This window comes from Plectropomus leopardus, chromosome 1, assembly GCF_026936395.1.
Source record: "Plectropomus leopardus strain MGB_pleo_1.0 chromosome 1, ASM2693639v1, whole genome shotgun sequence".
Lineage (NCBI taxonomy): Eukaryota > Metazoa > Chordata > Actinopteri > Perciformes > Serranidae > Plectropomus > Plectropomus leopardus.
The window spans coordinates 24,397,084-24,416,583 of NC_142176.1; the positions used below are offsets into that span (position 1 = coordinate 24,397,084).

Here is a 19,500-nt window from a genome sequence, read left to right on the forward strand (position 1 = left end):
CACAAAGCAATTTCTATGGATTTTCCACCTTGGATGCTGCGGCAAAACAAATCCGATGTCTTTTTCTAGCTGGCTGGAGATCATGAACGCTGCATTCTTTCCAGATGAAGTGATTGTGCCATGTTATGCTGTTGAGGCTCACGCACATTTACACACTGACGCACCAACCAAGCTTACTGTTTGTTAAGTGAAATGTGCAATTGCCCCAGTAAAAGGGCATCGTGTAAAGGTGGCAAATATTTCACTAACCACCTCCTTCTGTCTCTTTCTCCACCTCTCCTGCAGATCTGAGTTCGACCTGGACTATGACAGCTACCACGAGGACTACTATGACAGGTACTGTCGGAAAGCTACGCATGGCAGCTCACACACCTTATTGCTTGTCTGTGTGTCACAGAAGGCTAAGGAAGAGGCTAAAGTGGATTCTTCATCTTTGCTGTCGCACAGCTGTCAGTCATCCTGTCTCGGCTTACAGTGTTGTCTGTTACTACTCAGCGGCCAGGAGCTCACTTGTCACACACAGACAAAAAAATGCAAACTTTCTGTAAAGACACCAAGATTGTGTATTTGTAAAGTATAGTCCCATTGGAGTACACTCAAGCTCATATCACTCTGGCTCTATCTTACACTCTGTAGAAGCAGCATAGAGCACCGTTCAACTGTCATTGCTAGTTTCAGACCAACATAGATGTCATTTTCATGGACAATGCCCACATTGTGTAAATCCGTCCTTCAAGGTTTTGCGATGTAGCAATTGCAACAATTCACGCAAAATCAACCAATTCCTGTGAATTCTGTGTGGCCTTGCAATTTAATCCAATCACCACAACGTTTCCACAACTTTCACCAATCATTGTAGTTTCCAGCCAGCTTTACCAATCATAAGAGCCCCCCCTGCAATCTCGCTCAAAACTCACTTCCTGTTACTATGTGTCTGCACACTTTAAACGTCAATCCATATATCGTTTCACGGGAACTTTAACTAACACTCAAAACTGAACATTTTGGTTGCATAATGCACCTTTAAACCTTGAAACTAAGTATATTGTTTGGCACTTATCATGAAATTAGCTGTGACTACATGACCAGTAAGAGACCCATTCTGCATAACACAGTTATATTAGTGTTATATATATATATTATATATATATATATTATATTACTGACATCAGTTACTCATGGTTGGGTACAATGTTGTCCAAATGTTGATTTTAACATAAAATGTGAAAATAAGTTCAAAAGTGGAACGTGGAAATGATATATCATCATAAAAACGGAATTATATTAAAAGGTTATTACCAGATATTTAGAGATTTCACAACAAAGTGTCAGAAAAAAAACATTATTTTTAAGACTTTTGAAAGATGTATTTAAGATATTTTGATACCAATTAAGGATAAATCAAATCCTTATAAGGACTTTATAAGGCTCTGTAGGAACCCTGTCTTTGTCTGAGACAAACACAACACTGAGTGTAAATGCAGTCAAGTGCTGCCGAGTTGTTCAAAAAGTGGTCTTGAGACCGGTCTCAAGTACTACTACGTACACTGATGTTTACCTTTTCCATGTTGCTGCAGAATAAAAAACTCTTGTGCCATGTACAGTTATGAGCAGTAGTTAGTCAGACTGAGCTCCGCTCAGAGTGGCTCTGTATTATTTGTCCTCCACTGAAATTGTGCAGGGACCCTCCTATGTCCCCCAGGCCTCACTCATAAACACTCCTCTCAGCAGATCTGAATAAAAGCAGGCAGTCACAAAGTGTACATGCACATACACAGAATATACACCTCATCCCAGTGCCTTTCTCACACATATCGATGCTCTGTTGCTCTGAGTATTAACTGTCATCTTTTTGTTGTTGTTGTTGTTTTGGGTTTTTTTATTATTATTATTATTTGCATTTGGTTTGCCTCTGCATTTTTCCATCTTTGCTCAAGGGGGAACACTCACCACTGATTTTCAATTTGTTTTTAACACAGTGCATGATTATTCCCCATGCTGCTGGCCAGCACTGCTGACAGCTGTGTGTGGGGGGGGATAGAAGCATATGTGTGCATATTTATGCATGCGCACATGTGTTTGCCTCTGGGTGTGAGTGTGTGGGGACTGTGTGTGTGTGTGTGTGTGTGTGTGTGTGTGTGTGTGTGTGTGTGTGTGTGTGTGTGTGTGTGTGTGTGTGTGTGTGTGTGTGTGTTTGTGTCTGTGTTTGTTGTTTTGTGCACTATCAATATGTGGGAAAGACAGAAATGACTGTTTTTGTCCACTGTCCTCTTGTGGGAACACGATAGAAAAGTGTCTTTTAACACACAGATAACAGCTCGAGCTGACAAAGCTGCTTTCCGTGTGGGGTCTAATCCATAGAGACAAACACTCCCTCTCACATACACTCACACACTCTTCTGTAATCCTCACTCGTCTACAGTCTTTCATTGTCTGAGCTTCCATTCTCTGAGATGACACTTCAAAGCCGGTGTAACAACACATTGTCTATCTGCCCCTGCAAACTGCTCTAAAGGACTTAAAGTCTTTGGTCTCTGTGTCTCTCCACACGGACAATGCTCAAAGCCTCTAATCTTGCACACTTATGGTGGCCTAATACACTTCATCCTTATGTGACATTGTGATGTGTGTGTGTGTCAATGTGTGTACTGTGGATGTGCGCTCAATGTGCACAAGCAAGGTTGAGCTTCAGAGAAAATAACAGAACAGAAAACAAAACTTTTCAGGAAGCCTGGCAGCACCTGACTGGCGAACAGCTCAATCAGTAAATCTACATTACCGTCCAACTCCAAGTCCTTGGAGCTGACAGTTTACCTCCCTGTTGTTGGCTGGTGACATACAGCAGGAGAGCTTTTCACTCTCAGGGTTCTGCAGAAACCATTCAGCCTGTGCTCACACTGTCCTGCATCCAGACATATTCACATAGTGACTAGATTGAGCTGATCAGAAATGTGAAGATTTTGTTATCTGCTGGTCTGAAAAGCACTCAAAGATTCAATTTGCAAAGGTCTTTAACACTGTTAGTCATAACTTTTAAAATTGTGGCTGTCAGGAGACTTTAAACATTGTGCATACAGGAGGCAATTCATTTTTTGTAGCATTTCTGTCAGCAACACTGAACCTAAAGCAAACAGTCATTACTGTTAGCTACAGAAGCTCATTGTGTCATAAAGAGCAATTTTAGCAAAAAAAAGTTAAATTAATTCTTCCTTTTAAAATTGGTTAATCCATCCATCAATTATCTGCCACTTATATAGCCTAAGGGCCACATTAATTGATTAATTATACCAAGAATTATTGTTATAAACAGCTGAGAAGTTATGAAAAATATTTTATGCTGCCTTCAAATGGGGCATTTATACCATGTTTATAAGAGGAGTCCACATAAAGGCTCTCCTGTTGTGGTATTTATGACCTGGTAATATTTTTGAAAGCTCAGAGTTCAACTGTTCACTCATATTTTCACAAATGGTGGAGACAAGGGATGTTCATGTTTGGAGGATATTAATATAATATAGTGTCATTTTGATTCAAATAAAGTTTTTCTTTGTAATTTCATAATTTGTCCAAGGAAAATATTAATATTCCCAGTGGCCGCATCTTTTACTCTGTCATTTTGCCTTTGTGTTCCCTGCAGTACGTCACCAGCTCGCTCCATAAATTGTTAACTTCAGTGGCTTCTAGATGCTGATGCTTTGCAGCTGTCTAGAAAAATTCAAATGTCATGTATATTGTGTGTGCAACATCACATCTTGTAACCACAGGCACACTCGCTTGAAGGCAGCATTACATAATTGTCAATCAGTTAATGTTTTAAGCTATACGATGCAGGAGTGGTCGGTTACTGTTTGCAGACAGTAACACCAGCGAAAGTGAAAGTCACTTCCCCTCCCTATATTTTTCTTTTCTTTTTTTTTTGGCACCGTGTCTTGTGATTTTCGCAGCTTCTAATTGCATGCATGCTGGTTACAGTTTTTGCTAGTAATATTTAAAGGTCTAAGAAAGTCTTAAGTTTAGTTTGATGATAATGACACCTGGCTATACTTTATTTTCATTTAGCTTAATCTCTCTCAGTCTTGTGCTGCCTTTACAGTTTCTACAATTAAATAGAAACATTAGTATAAGCATTCATAGATCTGATTGGCCTTGTTCCCATGTTTCCCGAAGCTTTGCTTCTTGGTAATTGGTTTCTTTTGAGCCTGTAGCTGTGTTTAACCTGGACATTGATTCTATGAGTGTTGACATCAAATGTGAGGTCACTTTCTGCTCCAGTCACAACATCCCCTCTATTTCTGTTGAAACATACACAAGCACATATGCACAAACACACAGTGTGCTTTCGGTAAGCACTAAAGAGTTTGACTGTGATACACCCCCCGTCACCAGCACTACTGGCCTGGCAGAGAGCTATTGATTGGCCCTGACAGAACCAATTACATTTAGTGACAGATAGAGACATGAAGCTGTCCACAGGGAGGAGGCAACGCCGGCGTGAGAGAGACAGAAACAGAGATAGAAAGTCAAATACAAAGGAACATAGAATATAAATATCCATATTTATCTATGAAATCCTTGCTTTTCTTCATTGTCACATCTTTCCTTTAATGTCTTTTTTTCAGCTTCTGTCAGCTCTTTGTTTGAGCTGGGGCTGGGTTTGAATTTATTCAACATTAGGGCCAATGCAATACCTGAGTCTCAATGCGGATACCAAAACAATTCTTTTCTCAATGCCTTATTTGAAGAAATATGTTACCGTGCCCTTTCTTTGTCATTGAACTAAATCCAAAGTTCCCAAATGCAAGTGTTGCCTAAAAACACAAGCAGCTGCACCTCAATAAAATAAAGTCTAAATTAGCAAGATGTTGATTTAAATGAGAAACTCCATTTTCATGCACAACCATGTCTTGCTTGTGAGCATTTCTTATAACTTCAGACAAACACTTGGACTGCATGAAATCCCCACAAACTATACCACAAATTCAACAACTTACAACATGCACACACTTAAAGATGAGTCATTTTAAAATTGTTTCTACTGAATTTCCAGGGTGTATGACTACCAGCGTGTGCCGGCTTCACTCTCTCCTCCGCCTCTGGGACCCAGTCTGGCCAAGCGACCCCGTTCCTCCTCCTACTCCTCTGGGCACAGACGCAGTCGAGACAGAACCCACTCCAAAAGCTCCAGAGCCCACTCCACTAGTTCAACCACAGCCAAGTGTGAGTAATATGAATGGACTCAAAGAAGAGGTTGCAATGGATGCTGCAGATTTACTGTTGGTCTAAAACAGAAAAGAGAAAATTAGTTGCATTCAAACCACGGCTGAATGGAAAATCAGAAACACGAAATAAATTCTGCATATGCTGCCCTAGTAGTTCAAAACAACATAGACAATGCCAACATGCACTGTTATAATATAAAATACACCAAAATGGTATACTTTGCATGCACTTTTTTTAGGCACTTTCTACACCTCTGCGCCAGCGTTAGTCACGGCCATGTAATGTAGGAGCTATGATTGGTGTTATGCCTCTGTTGGTTGTTATTTGTTTAGGCTGCACTTGTTATTTTGGTTACTTTTACCTCTGGCAGTTGTAATTGGCAAATGGGGGGGGGGGTCCCAGTATTTACCTGCTGTTTCACCGGTGTGACGGCACATAGACGAGAGGGTGAGTTTGGCTCCAGATCTTCCTGAACTTCAGCATGAATCTTCGTGTTACAAACTTACTTAGCCTCTCTGCAGTTTTTCTACTGATAGTAGTTGCAATAGGCATCATATTTTTGGGTTCTCCATCAATTCATATGTGCCTACATCTGTCCTGTTCTCATGAATGCGATATGTCAAGAACGTTTGCAGGGAATTTCTTCAAATTTGGCACGAACCTTCACTGGGCCTCAATGAATATGTTGAGGGAATTTCCTCAAATTTGGGACAAACATCCACTGAATAGACTGATCAGAATTTGGTGGTCAAAGGTCAAGGTCGCTGTGACAGCACAAAACATGTGGTTTGCTGTTGTTGTTTTGTTTAATAGAAGTATTTGTATTTGATATTCAAAAGATACTTCAAAATATTCCACAAAAAACATTTCTCTGGCCTTTATTCAATGTCATAACTGAGGAACAGAAAGAGAGACCTTGATATAATTTGTACTTGCAACTTGACTGGCGCATAAAAGCATACAACCATGAGACAGTAATACCATTTTTTTAAGTTTGAGACATTTTGAGAAGCTTATCCTCTTTCTTGCAGGGAGTTAGATGAGAAGATTGATAACGCCCTCAATATTTGAAAGTGGTATCAAGCTTCTCATGTAACTCTCTGCAAGAAAGCCAGTAAGTGCATTTTCCAATTTATCTAACTATTCCTTTAAAGCTTTCCTTAAAGAGATTTTCAGGTTGTTTAAATTCCTAATGTCCTTTTCGTTCTCACTCTGTTCATTCCCGCAGTGGGCATGGAGGAGTTGCAGGTGATTAAAAAGGAGCTGACTCTGATAAAGACACAGATCGATGGGCTGCTTGACAGTCTTGACAGGATGGACACACAGAGGAATGACCACAAAGGTGAGACACTCATTCACAAAGACAGTGGAGGCAGGTAGGTGCGAGATCGAATGATAGATAATCTATTCGCTCATCAAAAACATCTTCAGGCAGACTCTGGTGATATGCCACTTTCAGATTTTTGCTTGATTAGCTCCACCAGTCACAACCCCAATCAAAATGATTCAGGATCAGTGCCGCAGGGGGACACTGGGGGATGGGAACGCACTGACTGCACCACCAGAGCCACTCCTATTTTACCTGACGAATCAATTATTTCCCTTCAGTCAGGAATTTAAAAAAAAAAGTTGAATCAAGGCTGATATCAGTTGGAGTGCAGGTGTCTGGATTTATGGCTGTGAGCAAATTATGGAAACATGCTGGACAAACAGTGTGGTTGAAGGAACTGACTGATGAAGCTTCAGAAAACAGACGAGTATCAGGGACTGAAAACAACAGCAGATCAGTGCGTTTGGAGGGAAGAGCTGCTGCTGCCCTCATGTGGACATTTAATCACAATACAGTTATTGCACCTGCCAGCAAGTGCAGCCGCCCCGAGACGGAACAGGACAAAGCCTTATAATCCCTCCTGAGGAAATGTTTTTTTACTGGAATCTTGATTAAACTGATTACAAACTGAAACACAATTTACGTCACTTATTCAATTTAGTCCATCCTCCTCTGACCTCTCCATCGCTAGCATCTTGTAAAAAAAACTTTAACCTTGAATCTAGAAGCATTATTATAACATTGGGCTGAATATACAAATAGACTGTACTAAAAGGAGAATGTGTCCCACAGCTGCAGTTCTAGCTGCACACCTTCAGGAAAGTGTGCGTGTGCATGTGTGTGTTCTGTCTACTTTGAATGACCTTGGGCGATTGATAGCTCTCATCTTCGTATTAATTTATCTCTGGCTCTACTTGATTCCCCTGTCCCTCACTATGTAGCTCTGCTGTCTCTCACTTCCCTCTCACTATCTCCCCATCTGTCCTTCATCCTGTCACTCCCACTCTTGCTTTCTGCCTGTCATCTACTACAAAGTCAGTGAGGTGCATGCAGACGTTTTTGTCTTTGACCCACAGAAAACATGTATTTTCTTAACACTCCTAAAGAAGCAGGACTTCCAGTAAACTCCACACCTAAACTCCATGAGTGTATCTGTTTATTCCTGTTTTGTAGGGTCTCCCCTGAGAGAGGACAGTCCAGCTGGCTCACCATACGCTCTGTCTGCCAGCAGCCCCGAGCACTCCCTCTCCTCCCTCTCTCCACCCAGCTCCCGCCATCGAATCCACAGGGAGGACACGGACCTGAGGGAGCCTGATGATGACAACCACACAGTAAATACATCTGAAGTTTGTGTGCACTGAGATTCATGGCAAAAGTCAAAATGCTGTACTTTTTGATAATTTGACTTAAAGGTACAGGGTGTAGATTCTATTTGGGCGGATCCTTGTCAATGGAGATTGCACTGCTATGTTTCTACTGTAGCCCCGAACAAACAAAACAAAGGCTGGCTTAACATCGGGCCATTTGCTTTTTTGTAGGCAACTGCAGTAACAACTCTTCCGCAACAAGAGGGTCGGAAAAACAATGATTTTTTTAAACATGAAATCGCTTTATTCAGTGTGTTTAGCATTTGTTTTGCAAAGGGGGACACCTCTGCAGATAATTCATCTCATTATTAAGAACCCTGAACCACCAGATCAGAAAAAAAGGTGAGCACACATAAGCAGGTGCTGGGCTAGCAGCATCTCCGACAGAAGAGTGGAGTAACACTGATTTGTAACTTAACACTGCATTTTTCAGTGTTTTATTGGTTTAGATCACTTGGTTTGTTTGTTTTGGAGAGTAACAGACCTCTGCGGACAATTTGGCTTTCAGTAAAAACCTCCTCAACGATGATTTTTAAATTAATTCTCACCAGGAGAAGTTTCATCTGGATGCAATCTGCAATCCTCACCATTAGATGCCCCTAATTCTTAAACACTGGAGCTCCAAGCTATATGTGTGTCAGAGCCCCATTTAGTGAATAAAAAATGTATTAATTTAGAACAATAATGCACAGGAAAATTCACGCAGAAATTCAAAAAAATATTTTTAAATTAAAATTACATTATTTTAAGTAAATTTTGCTTTGGGTTTAAAATTACACAGACGAGATACTCAGATTATGTCCTGTGAGGTGAGTAGGCGTATAGCAGGTAGAGACTCCACTACTGTGAAATCCATTTATACTTGCACCATTAAATTTTGCTTAGTCATCACGAGCTTGCATTTCAATGAAGTGCCTCTTTGTTTCGTCTCTAACTGTCCTATCTTTGTCTATCTCTCTGTCACAGATGAGCAATCATAGCTCTGACCCCGAAGAGGAAATATGAGGGAGGAAAATGAGAAGACGTAGAAGACATGGATTAAGTGCCAAACATGGAGGAAGAGAACAACAGACGTCAAGCCAACACTCATATCAGTGGCTCACCTCCCTTCCAACAGGGTGTACATATCAGATAACATAATACATTTAATTGTATCACAGCAGCTTGGTTTCTGTGGCCGTACTTTTAAGTAAATATAAATCACTGAAACACATGACTTAATCACGTCAAGTATATACACATCTGATTGAGAAGAATTTGTCAAACTGAAAGAATAAAAGAGAGAAAATAATTATAAAGGACAACTGGAAGCATGGAGGTGAATTTAACTTTTTATAATCCGGCCTAAGTAGGCGTACCTATTATATTGTATGACAGGGTTTGCACCAACACTAATATTTCAGTATTAATCCAAATGAGACAATGGGGTTCTCTGATTAAAACACAGTGTAAGCAGCTTACCAATTTATCATGTCCACATTAAAACTTCTTTCAAAAGCAGGCAGTGCGTGCCAGTATCAGACTGCACATACAGTAATAATCTGTGTGTAGTCAGTGGATTCTGCATAATGTTTCTGCTGTTTCACCAGTTTCTCCCAAGAAAAAAAAAAAACCTTTTATATCTTTAATGAGATAATGTACAAACAAAACAGAGCCAATAATATTACTGAAGCCTTGACAGTTATTAACCAAGCAAACAGCTTATTTAAATATTGTTATTTTCAGAATAAGGGTTTTAATGGAATATTGTGTACATGTACTGTGAAATGAAAATCCCGTCTTTGGATCTCAAACTATGTGACTTGTGAAAACAAAGAAATCTCTACACTCTCAAATTCGATCTTGTAAGAGGGCTTTTTGCTGATGCTTGACTTTCTATCCTTATTGTTTACTTCTAATCAGAGTTTTGCTAGTCAAAGTAAATCACAGTAATCCTTGAGAGATTTAAAAGTCACACTGATCATTTAGGAGAGAAACTGGGCGCGTTCTGCTTGTAAGTTTCAGTATGATGCCTCTCTGAGTTTGACTCTGATGCAAATATCTGCTCTCTTCTTTAAATGTATTAGTGGAATGTTACAACTCTCTTCCACCATGTATATGGCACTGTTAAGACATGAAAGGCCCAGGTCAGTGTGTAATATTGTGTATTATTGTAAACTTTACTGTAATTGTTACACTGTCTGATTTTAATCTTGCTTTAGGGATTATCATGTTTTTTTGTTTGTTTTGTTTTTTAAGAAAACAATTCTTATGGTGTTACATGTTTTTGTTTGCATTCTTAAAATAAGCCAAGTGGAAATACTCATTGTCACAGTAGTAAAAGTATTTTCATATTGAGTATAAATACAGCAAATGGGAGTGTGTTTTTATTCTGACAGACTGAGAGAGACAAAGAATGAAAGAGAAACAAACATTTGGGAGACATGCGGAAATAATGTTGAGTATCAATTGATTATCTTTAAGTGATCAATTAGGACATCGTGAAATGTCAAAAAGTACTGCTCCAAAACAGTGCGCAACTACTGTAAGTGTATAACTTATACAATAATTGAGTCCATACTGAACATTCAGGGTAAATGTCCCTTTGCTTGCTGAGAGGACCTATCACAAATCTCTTTGAACCCACAACATTTCTTCCTCTTGGTGCATAGGTGGTTTGACCAAAGGACAGTCCGACCCTCAGGCAAAATTCTGCACGTTATCATTCATGCTGTGTGTCTTGCTCTGAGGGCTGCTGTGTGTCTGCTTTAGCATGCTACCATCAACACCGTCCAGACAGACTGCAGCAGTTTCCAACCAGAGCAAGTTGTCCAGTGCTGATGGGACTCCAAATTATTGAGACAACATGGCAGCCCGGTCAAAAACAGATCAAGAAATACATTTTCTTTAGACAGTCTTGTGTTTTTAGAAAAGATTTTAGAACAATCTTACCGATACGTAACTCTCTCTTCAACAATACATGCTATCCTGCTGACTACAATAAAACAAAATTAGCCATATTTTACAAAAAAAAATCCACCTGCAGCTGTTTTTGTAACATGCCATCTTAGCATGAGAAAGACAAATGAGTGAAAGAGACACGTTAACAAAGTAAATTACTATGATACTAAGGTCACAGTGAGAAAATGGTCACTCCGATAACTAATGGTTGTTTACATATTACCCTTTGCACAAAATTATTCTGGTGTAGCATAAAATGAATGCAGACTGAGTGCAGAGTTTAAGATGTTTATGTGGCTAAATGGTGTGGTTAATATTAAATTAAAAGTAAAAATAGGATGTGATAGAAACTGCACTATCTTGAGCAAGTAGCATTTGCTGATGAAGTCCATGGGTTATGGTAGAAAGCTCTGGGGATAATTTTGTAAATACACCCTCTGTCTCGAGTATTTACCACAGAACAGCCCTTCAGTTCATGACATTTTTTTATCTAAGAAAACACAATAAATCACTACAGTCTCAGTGTGAGGTTATCCCTGTGCATTAAATGCAGATCATTTTCGTCACGCTACTTAAAACACATGTTGTCTTCAAAAGCGTGCCTGATATCACAGGTCAGTATTTGAATTACAGGAAATGACAGCAGTGTTTTCAAAGAAAATATCCACTAGATTATCTGTTGGAATTGTCATCATGTTTTAATTTGTTTACACAGCTGTGACTTGTTGTCAACATTAAGCTCCATATTCATAAAATATTACATTGAGCTCTCAGGTTTGAATTTCATTTAAGTTAGAGATTGGGGAGGTGAGAGGAGGTCTCATATTCATCTCTGGAATTTGAGCAGGAAGTTGTGGGTTTTGTATTCAGGGTTCATTAACCCAGCAGTCAAACAATGTCAGAAAATAAAAAGAGTTTGTAGCTTTTAATTCCAGTAATTGTGCTCATCTGCATGCAATATATTCACTATTTAAAAAAACAAATAACACAGTGGTGGTGGATGACACCCAGAACCTGCAATACACATAAAATCTCATACATCCTTCTCATTTGGGAGACGCTACTATTGGAGGAGCACAGAGACAGATTACACTCCTTCCAGTTAAATCATCATCCATTCCCACCAAGTTCAAAGTGCTGAAAGCAAAGTATGATAAAAGGGGCTCTTGCACAACCAGTCTTCTGTTGACAAAAAGATAAGCACATGTGTACTTAATGTCATGCTGAATAGGGCAGTGTGCAGAACTGCATGAAGATAATGCCATCTGAAGATGTTTAATAACTGATAAAATTTTTGGGGTTATAACTGCTAGCCCAGTTTGGATTTCATTCATCGGTGCACATGAGTGCGTACAGGCTGCAGCAACTCAAGGGTCATATTCTGCCCGAAGACAAGGTAAGCACAAAACTTAAAAGAAAATTGAGGATTTTAAATCATTCTAAATGTTAATTGACGTAGCATCATATTTTGAATATGTTGTAACATATTTTATGGCAACAACATGAACTCCAGCTGAAGAGATATTTTGTGTGTGACTAGAGAGGCTTCAACAGGAGCAAGCGATAGTAAGGTCACTAAAATAAACTGAAAAAAACCTTTGATTTAATTGGAATAATTAATTATTTTGAAATGTAAAACATTATCAGAAGGGTTTCTTTACGATTTTAATATCAGTATCAAGAACTACCTTGTACTGTAGCAAGTAGAAGTAATTTACCTGTTTTGCAATTATTTTAGGGAGTTATACATGGTAAATCACAACCTGCATGTTTATTTTGATATTTACCTGCCATGACAACATTGAGACAGCTGCTATTGTTTTCACCTTGTTAGTCTGTGTGTGTGTGTGTGTGTGTGTGTGTGTGTGTGTGTGTGTGTGTGTGTGTGTGTGTGTGTGTGTGTGTGTGTGTGTGTGTGTGAGTGAGTGAGATCATGGCAAAATGGGGTCCTAGTGCACTTGTATTAACAACTATCACAGAAACCATTTTCAATAAAGTGCCGGCTGTCTGTGGAAAAATTTTGTCAACGTGATAATATTGCAATGGTGCAAAATGGAGTCACAGAACTACAGATGTGTAGTTCAGATCGAAACAGAGGTTGAATTAGAAGATGGGCGTTATCTGAGGTAGAGGGGAACAAAGTAGTGAAGTACTGACCACCTGTCATGTCCCTGTCTCATGAAACGTTGCAAGTTTGTATCTAAAATCACAATAACAGGCGAGTTCGAAGATGGGTGCGGTACAAGTAAGGGTGCCAGAGGTAAGGAAGCTCTGAATCATAGACCTGTACCTCGGCCGGAGTGATCCCATTGCAAAATTTGTCAGTATTTCCAATTTCAATACATGACAAACTTATGAATCTGCATAAAAAAGGAATCTGCATTTTAATCTGTGGTGTTCTGGAGTAGGAGTTTCACTCTACATGGCCAGATAAGGGTGAGACGATGGTGCAGTGGTTAGCAATGTTGTCTTACAGCAAGAGGTCCCTGGTTCAAACCTGGGTGGTGGGGGGTCTCTTCTGTGTGGAGCATTTTCTCCCTGTGTCCACATGGCTTTCTCTGGTTTCCTCTCAGAGTCCAAACACATACAGGTTAGGCTTATTGGCAGATCTAAATTGGCTGCAGGTGTGAATTTGAGCATGAGTGCTTGTCTGTCTCACCTGTCCAGGCTGTATCCCTGCCTCTCACCCAATGTCAGCTGGGAAAGCCTCCAGCCCCTAACAGGATAAGTAGTTACGGAAAATTAATGAACTCCAGATCTTTACATATATGTTTGGTTCTCTTTAAAAACATCTAAATTTTCATTATTGGTGAAGGAAGCAGAAAGCACAACTTTGAAAGTCATGCACACCGAGAAATACTGGCCTGTATGAATACGTATTTACCAGCTGTCAGAAAATGATTTGTGAAAGTCATTAATATTGTGCTCTAATGTGATTTATTCAGATGTAAACAGGTGCATCTTATTTCCTTATTCTGTAGATCACAGCAATGGCAGGCTCACCTAGTCCTCTGACCACCCATGTGCTGAACACTGCGATGGGTGTCCCGGGTTCAAACATGGCCCTCAGTCTCCATCGACAAGACCCCTCCACTAATGGCTGGAGTTTGATAACCACTGGGTAAAACGCTGAGGACAACAGACATGAGTAAAATACCACACACAGAGTCACACAGTATGATCATGGAACAATATATTTCATTGGTTTCCAATCTTATTTTGTCTCAACAGGACCACGAATGCTGATGGACGCTGCCCAGGACTCATCACAAGACAAATGTTTACATCTGGTGTGTACAGAATGCGTTTTGAGACTGGTCAATACTGGGAGAGTTTGGGAGAGGCCTGCTTTTACCCGTATGTTGAGGTGAGGAAATGTTATGTGTCAACATGCAAACATCCTCAGCTTCCATCCAAATCGTTGCTTAACTTGCTTTAGGTGTTAAAATATTTTTCAACAGATCAGCAAATTTGTACCCTCATTTAAACTTTCATATGCAAGGGATGCACACTTTTAATTTTGCTCTGTTTCATGTTTGGTGTTTTGTTGCAGATTATCTTCACTATAAACAACCCTGGCCAAAAGTACCATGTCCCTCTGCTCCTAAGTCGTTTCTCTTATAGTACATACAGAGGGAGCTAAGGATCAACATGATGAACATGCTGAGACTACCTCCATCTATCAGCTGACAGACACATCACAGGCAGAGGCAACCCCGCCAAGAGCGTTCATCCCAGCACCACCATGACTGTCACAACTGTTAACATTACGGTCCATCTGAATGATTCCACCATGGGCAAAGACGTTATGATCAATACAACTTTTTTTGCAATTAAACAAACCACATTAATCATACATTATCTTTAACCTCAGGCTGGATAATACATTGATATTATATGGATGTTGTTATATGAGAATAGATATTGTCTTATATTTTGGATATCATAACATTGTAAGTTTTTTCTTTTTTTCTGGTTTTAAAGGCTGCATTACAATAGACTGATGTCATTTTCTGAACTTACCTTGCTTAACACACTTTCTTATTATATCCACATTACTAATGATTATTTATCAAGAATCTCATTGATATTTGATTTTCTCCAAAGTGCCCAACTCTAATTTAACCAATCTGCAGTTTATAAGACATACAATGTATTAATTAACCTATAAAATAAAGTGTGTACTGTCAAGTATGTCTTTTTGTTCTTTTGTCAACATCAATAGGCTATGAGCCTGTCTGCGAGTCTTTTTTTTTCTTCAAAATATCAGCACTGTCTGTACTTTATACTAAATGTAACTGACTAAAAATCACATTATGTGTGAGCACCCCACCAATAAAATCTATTGCAATTTCCCTTCTCAAAACGAGGACTCTTAAAAATTGTCAATTATTCGTAAAAATATCGGAAAAAAATGGTCTATAATGATAACAGTAATAATAAAAATACTACTACTGCTGCTAATTATCATCATCGTCGTCGTCATTATCAACTTTATATTTATAGCACTTTTCAAAACAAAGTTACAAAAGTACTAAACGACAGACACTGATAAACAATGTAAATACATACATAAATAAAATCAAAAACAGTTACAGAACAATGGACAAAGAACATAAAACATAAACATAAACATAAACATAAACATAAAAATAAATTAAATTAAATTAAAAAAAAATATTCTGAATTCTTTTTCGTATCCTTACTCTGTGCTCGATTGCTTCACCCTGAGTGATGGATCGGATTTTGATTACTCTTCCCTGAACTGAACAGGGCCTTGCTTCTGATGGGAGTATAGGGCGCTTTTATGACGGAACTGCATCAATTTTCAGTCTTTTAGGTCCATATTACTGTAGTCCACCATGGCAGACGACGAATTAGAAGCAATTAGGCGGCAAAGAATGGCGGAGCTTCAGGCACAACGCGGGGTAAGGACTGTGCATGAGCTCGGGAGCGTGTTTGCGGCCGCCTTATAAGGAGATGCCGAGTTCAGTAACAGTTATGCAGCTAAAGTTAGCTAGTGAGGCTAAACCAGCCATCACACCTCAAATAACTTAACTGTCACTTAAAGCAGGTACACAGCCAACACACGAGACCCGTGCTCAATGTAAACCAACTGTGAATAAATCAGAAGACCGTGATAAATCACAGTAACAACATCCTGTCACTGTCACTGCTAGCTTTGTGTCGATGGGAGAGCGCACAGCCTCTGACAGTGACAGCGTTAGCTACACAGCATTTAACAAAGACGTGAATGAACATAATTTAACCTCCCTTTGTGTTTGTGTCGTGGTCTGTAAATCTGTGTTCCTGGACCGACCGTATCCGTATCTATATATATATATAGGTTTATATAGACATATATCAAAGTGTGTGTGTGTGTGTGTGGGGGGGGGGATATATCGATATTGGCAAAATTTGCTCTTTTCATATCGAATATCGGCTAAATAAATCCAGTATCGTGCATACCTACAATTTCTTAAATGCTTCAGTCACATAAAATAGATGTTAGTTAGTTAGATGCAGAACTGAGCAATATGATTTTATTTGTAAAGAAGGGACAAAACTATACATGAAAACTTATATATATAATATATAACAAAATTAATGTCTGAAAACATTAAAAAAAAAACAGTGCTTAACAATAATCATATTACCAAAGTTTTTAACTCTTCCTCCATTAATTTATCTCCATTATCAGTTTCCTGGCTTGACCTCTCTGCTCTGTCCTGCCACATTCAGTGGCTGACTAAAGTAGTATTAGAAAATAGGAAGTAAAAACTTAGAATTATAATAATATTAACAATCGTTCAACTTTTTCAGAAAGCAGATTAGATAAATGGCAACATAAAATTAAAAGTTGTTCAACGTTGTTCAGGGTATACATAGATTACTTAAAATGTAAAACAAAAAGAAAAACAATCCAGCACTTTATGATATCCAGCAAAACTAAGATACAGGTTTATATGTATTTAACATGTTGTTAATGTACTTCCAGGCACAAAGCGTAAGAAAGTTGGCAGTTATTTTTTTAAACTAAAGTATAGTTAAACATGACAACATAAGTCCAGAGATGCCATTTGACTCCAGCTTTTCTCATTGTATTAAACTGTACAGATAAGTGTCCTACTTAAACACCTTTACCTGTTGCCTTGATACTGGTCTTTCGTTGAATATCAACAGATCTTTAATCAAACATCATGTTTTACTTTGACATGTTTGATTTAAACTTTAAACAATATTGGTCTGGTATGAAATACTTCTCTTTATTAGGTTATACATCCTCCAGTTAGCTGAATGCAGAAATATAACCTACATGTGATGGTGCTGTCTCACTTTTTCTTTCAGGATGCTTCAAATAATCAGCAAGGAGAGGAGGCCAAGCAAAGGTGACATGTGTTGATTCATTTTAAGCATACACACTTTCTTTATTACTCAAGTAAATAAACATTAACCTGTGCACTGCGTGATATCCAAACTGTGATGGGATGATTGAGGTCACAAAGCCACAGTTCATTTGGAAACAAAGTTACAAACCGTTAATATGATATTAAACCTGTCAGTGTAGCTGTGAGACCCATCAGTGTTCTGATGGCTTTACAATTTAATAAATATATTTTTCTATCCATATAGTTGCAGGTGGTGCTGATGTGCTAATATTCTTACTTTTTATTCACAGAGAAAAAGATATGAGGAACTCTATATTGGCTCAAGTTCTCGATCAGTCTGCCCGTGCCAGATGTAAGTGTATCCTCAGATTTACTGTTCAGCCTGTTGAAAGGAATCTGTTTGGAAATAAATCGTGCTTCTGCAGAACCAAACGGTATTAGTTTCAAAAATATTTTACTGGATACTTTAAAAATGGGTGAATACCTGTAATACAAACATTTATGAAATTAGATCCATAACAAAAGTTGCAACGCTTTTATTAAGTCTTTGGTTTTTCTTCAGTCTAATTAAAATAAGTGTCACACAGCCGTCCATTTAAGAGAGGCCTCTATCTCCAAGTTTGAATTATATTGTGTGATTAATATATTTTGGTATGCCAATCAAATGAGCACACGAGGTGGTAACATTGTTTTCTTTTTCAGTGAGCAATCTTGCTTTGGTAAAGCCTGAGAAGGCCAACGCAGTTGAAAACTATCTCATTCAAATGGCTCGTATGGGAAAGTGTGGAGGAAAGGTAAGACAAAGCTGTAGGAGCCTGAATGCAGACGGTTAGTGTTTGTTTGCCCAGTGTGTCGTTAATTGCCTGTATTTTTATTTTTTGAGGGGGAGTTTTTGGACGTGAGGGGCAGTCATAGAAAAGAGAGTGCAGAGCAGAACAGTTTTTCACCTCTCTGCCTTTTCTCTTTTTTCCCTCTTTTGTGTTTGATATCTTTTAACTTTGTAACTGGACAATTGTTCTGTATATTTTTGTGTCCTCACGTAAACTGTGAAAGTGGACTTAGTGGTCCTGTGAATTTTTATTGACCTAGATTGGGACAATAGGAGACGTGGGAGCGTCAAGCTCAGGCTCCACCTAGTAAAACCTACAATGACCTCTCGATGCTTTAAGCTCTAATGTTGATGATATTCTTCCTGATATCGGCTATTCAATGAATGAATTGTCTCTTTTATCAGATTTCAGAGTCGGGCTTGATCGAGATTCTGCAACAAGTCAGTCAGCAAACAGAGAAGAAGACAACAGTCAAAGTACGTTCCACTGAAATTCCTCCTGTGTTTGATTCGTTATCAGACGCTTGTCCATCTTAAATCGTTTGTGCTCTGTACTTGTCAGTTCAACAGACGGAGGGTGATGGACTCAGATGATGAGGATGATTACTAGCTTTAAATTGGAGCCCTGAGACAAGCCGAAAAATCGGATGAGGACATGCATTACTGGGACTCTGACACCATCTCTGACCTGTTAGCTGAATCCTGGGATGCCGAACATCCTTCCGGGTGTCTCTGGAAACTACATCACTAAGAAGGAAGAACAACGTGGAGTTGACGCTGTGTCATTAGGTGGTGGGGGGTAGAATACACACAGTGTCAAATAAAGTGTTCTTTTGCAATCTCTTTACAGTCAAGTTGCTACAGATTTGCTCTGCTTGTGTTGTACACCTGACAGCTCATGGCACTGTTTGACTCCTCTGATTCCTCTCAGTAGTTACACATTTTTTCCATCTTATTTTGACCATGTTCTGACTTCTGTTCCTTAATCACAAGAAGCTAGGCAAAATGCATTGTTGCGGGTGCATTTTATCTAGATTGTTCTGTGAATACAATATGTTGTTTTTTTACTCAGCGCCAGTTTCCCCTTAGTTTCGGATGATGCTGCATATTTCTTTTTGCTGTCATGTATCTCAAAGGTTTACATAAAAAAAAATTAAAAAGCCTTAAATTCATATGTTTGTTTTTCTGATTAACAGTTTTTGAAATGATCAGTTATTATATGACCAAGTGTTCAACCCCTTTTAAAAGCTTTTTATTTGGGATTTTCACAAAGATCATATTCCTAGAGTCAAGACACACAATTGTCACAGCTGTACATGTGCTCCACACAATAACAGAGAAATGCTGCGGCACCACCAAGAAAAAGCTGACTTACTGGTTCTTTATGGATGGTTGATTGTTTTTGCAAAATCAACCATTTATTAT

At 38.8% G+C, this 19,500-nt stretch overlaps 3 protein-coding genes across 4 annotated transcripts in view; all 3 read left to right on the forward strand.

The window, feature by feature from the left end:
* The window catches only part of LOC121945359 (uncharacterized), a 49,031-nt gene extending 38,738 nt beyond the window's left edge, over positions 1 to 10,293 (forward strand). The window contains exons 3-7 of the mRNA XM_042489493.2: positions 286 to 336; positions 5,048 to 5,217; positions 6,449 to 6,562; positions 7,724 to 7,881; positions 8,884 to 10,293. Coding sequence (XP_042345427.1) covers positions 286 to 336; positions 5,048 to 5,217; positions 6,449 to 6,562; positions 7,724 to 7,881; positions 8,884 to 8,922 — 532 coding nt within the window. The 3' untranslated portion in view covers positions 8,923 to 10,293. The remainder of the gene's footprint in view (positions 1 to 285; positions 337 to 5,047; positions 5,218 to 6,448; positions 6,563 to 7,723; positions 7,882 to 8,883) is intronic.
* Positions 10,294 to 12,022: 1,729 nt separating this feature from the next.
* On the forward strand, positions 12,023 to 15,048 carry uraha (urate (5-hydroxyiso-) hydrolase a). Of its 2 annotated transcripts, none has more exons than XM_042489701.2 (4): positions 12,023 to 12,253; positions 13,839 to 13,978; positions 14,089 to 14,224; positions 14,482 to 15,048. In XM_042489701.2, the coding sequence occupies exons 1-4, from the start codon at positions 12,200 to 12,202 to the stop codon at positions 14,545 to 14,547; spliced, it is 396 nt and encodes a 131-aa protein (XP_042345635.2). In that variant the 5' UTR covers positions 12,023 to 12,199; the 3' UTR covers positions 14,548 to 15,048. The 2 variants fall into 2 exon arrangements, with proteins under 2 accessions (XP_042345635.2, XP_042345627.2); XM_042489693.2 differs by having other exon boundaries at positions 12,033 to 12,253; positions 14,411 to 15,048.
* A 550-nt stretch (positions 15,049 to 15,598) lies between these two features.
* On the forward strand, positions 15,599 to 19,247 carry pdcd5 (programmed cell death 5). Its single transcript, XM_042487244.2, has 6 exons — positions 15,599 to 15,785; positions 17,206 to 17,246; positions 17,537 to 17,598; positions 17,949 to 18,040; positions 18,481 to 18,552; positions 18,638 to 19,247. Exons 1-6 carry the CDS (start codon positions 15,720 to 15,722, stop codon positions 18,683 to 18,685), a joined length of 381 nt encoding a protein of 126 aa, XP_042343178.1. The 5' UTR covers positions 15,599 to 15,719; the 3' UTR covers positions 18,686 to 19,247.
* The last annotated feature ends 253 nt before the right edge of the window (positions 19,248 to 19,500 follow it).

What these genes read in the sequence shown, in the direction of transcription:
- uraha (XM_042489693.2), top strand. Translation starts at nt 12,200, where the DNA reads ATGAGTGCGTACAGGCTGCAGCAACTCAAGGGTCATATTCTGCCCGAA. An exon ending in ATATTCTGCCCGAAGACAAG is followed by an intron (nt 12,254 to 13,838) that starts GTAAGCACAAAA and finishes CTTATTCTGTAG; the next exon opens with ATCACAGCAATGGCAGGCTC. An exon ending in TGGAGTTTGATAACCACTGG is followed by an intron (nt 13,979 to 14,088) that starts GTAAAACGCTGA and finishes TTGTCTCAACAG; the next exon opens with GACCACGAATGCTGATGGAC.
- pdcd5 (XM_042487244.2), top strand. Translation starts at nt 15,720, where the DNA reads ATGGCAGACGACGAATTAGAAGCAATTAGGCGGCAAAGAATGGCGGAG. An exon ending in AGCTTCAGGCACAACGCGGG is followed by an intron (nt 15,786 to 17,205) that starts GTAAGGACTGTG and finishes TTTTTCTTTCAG; the next exon opens with GATGCTTCAAATAATCAGCA. An exon ending in GGAGAGGAGGCCAAGCAAAG is followed by an intron (nt 17,247 to 17,536) that starts GTGACATGTGTT and finishes TTTTATTCACAG; the next exon opens with AGAAAAAGATATGAGGAACT.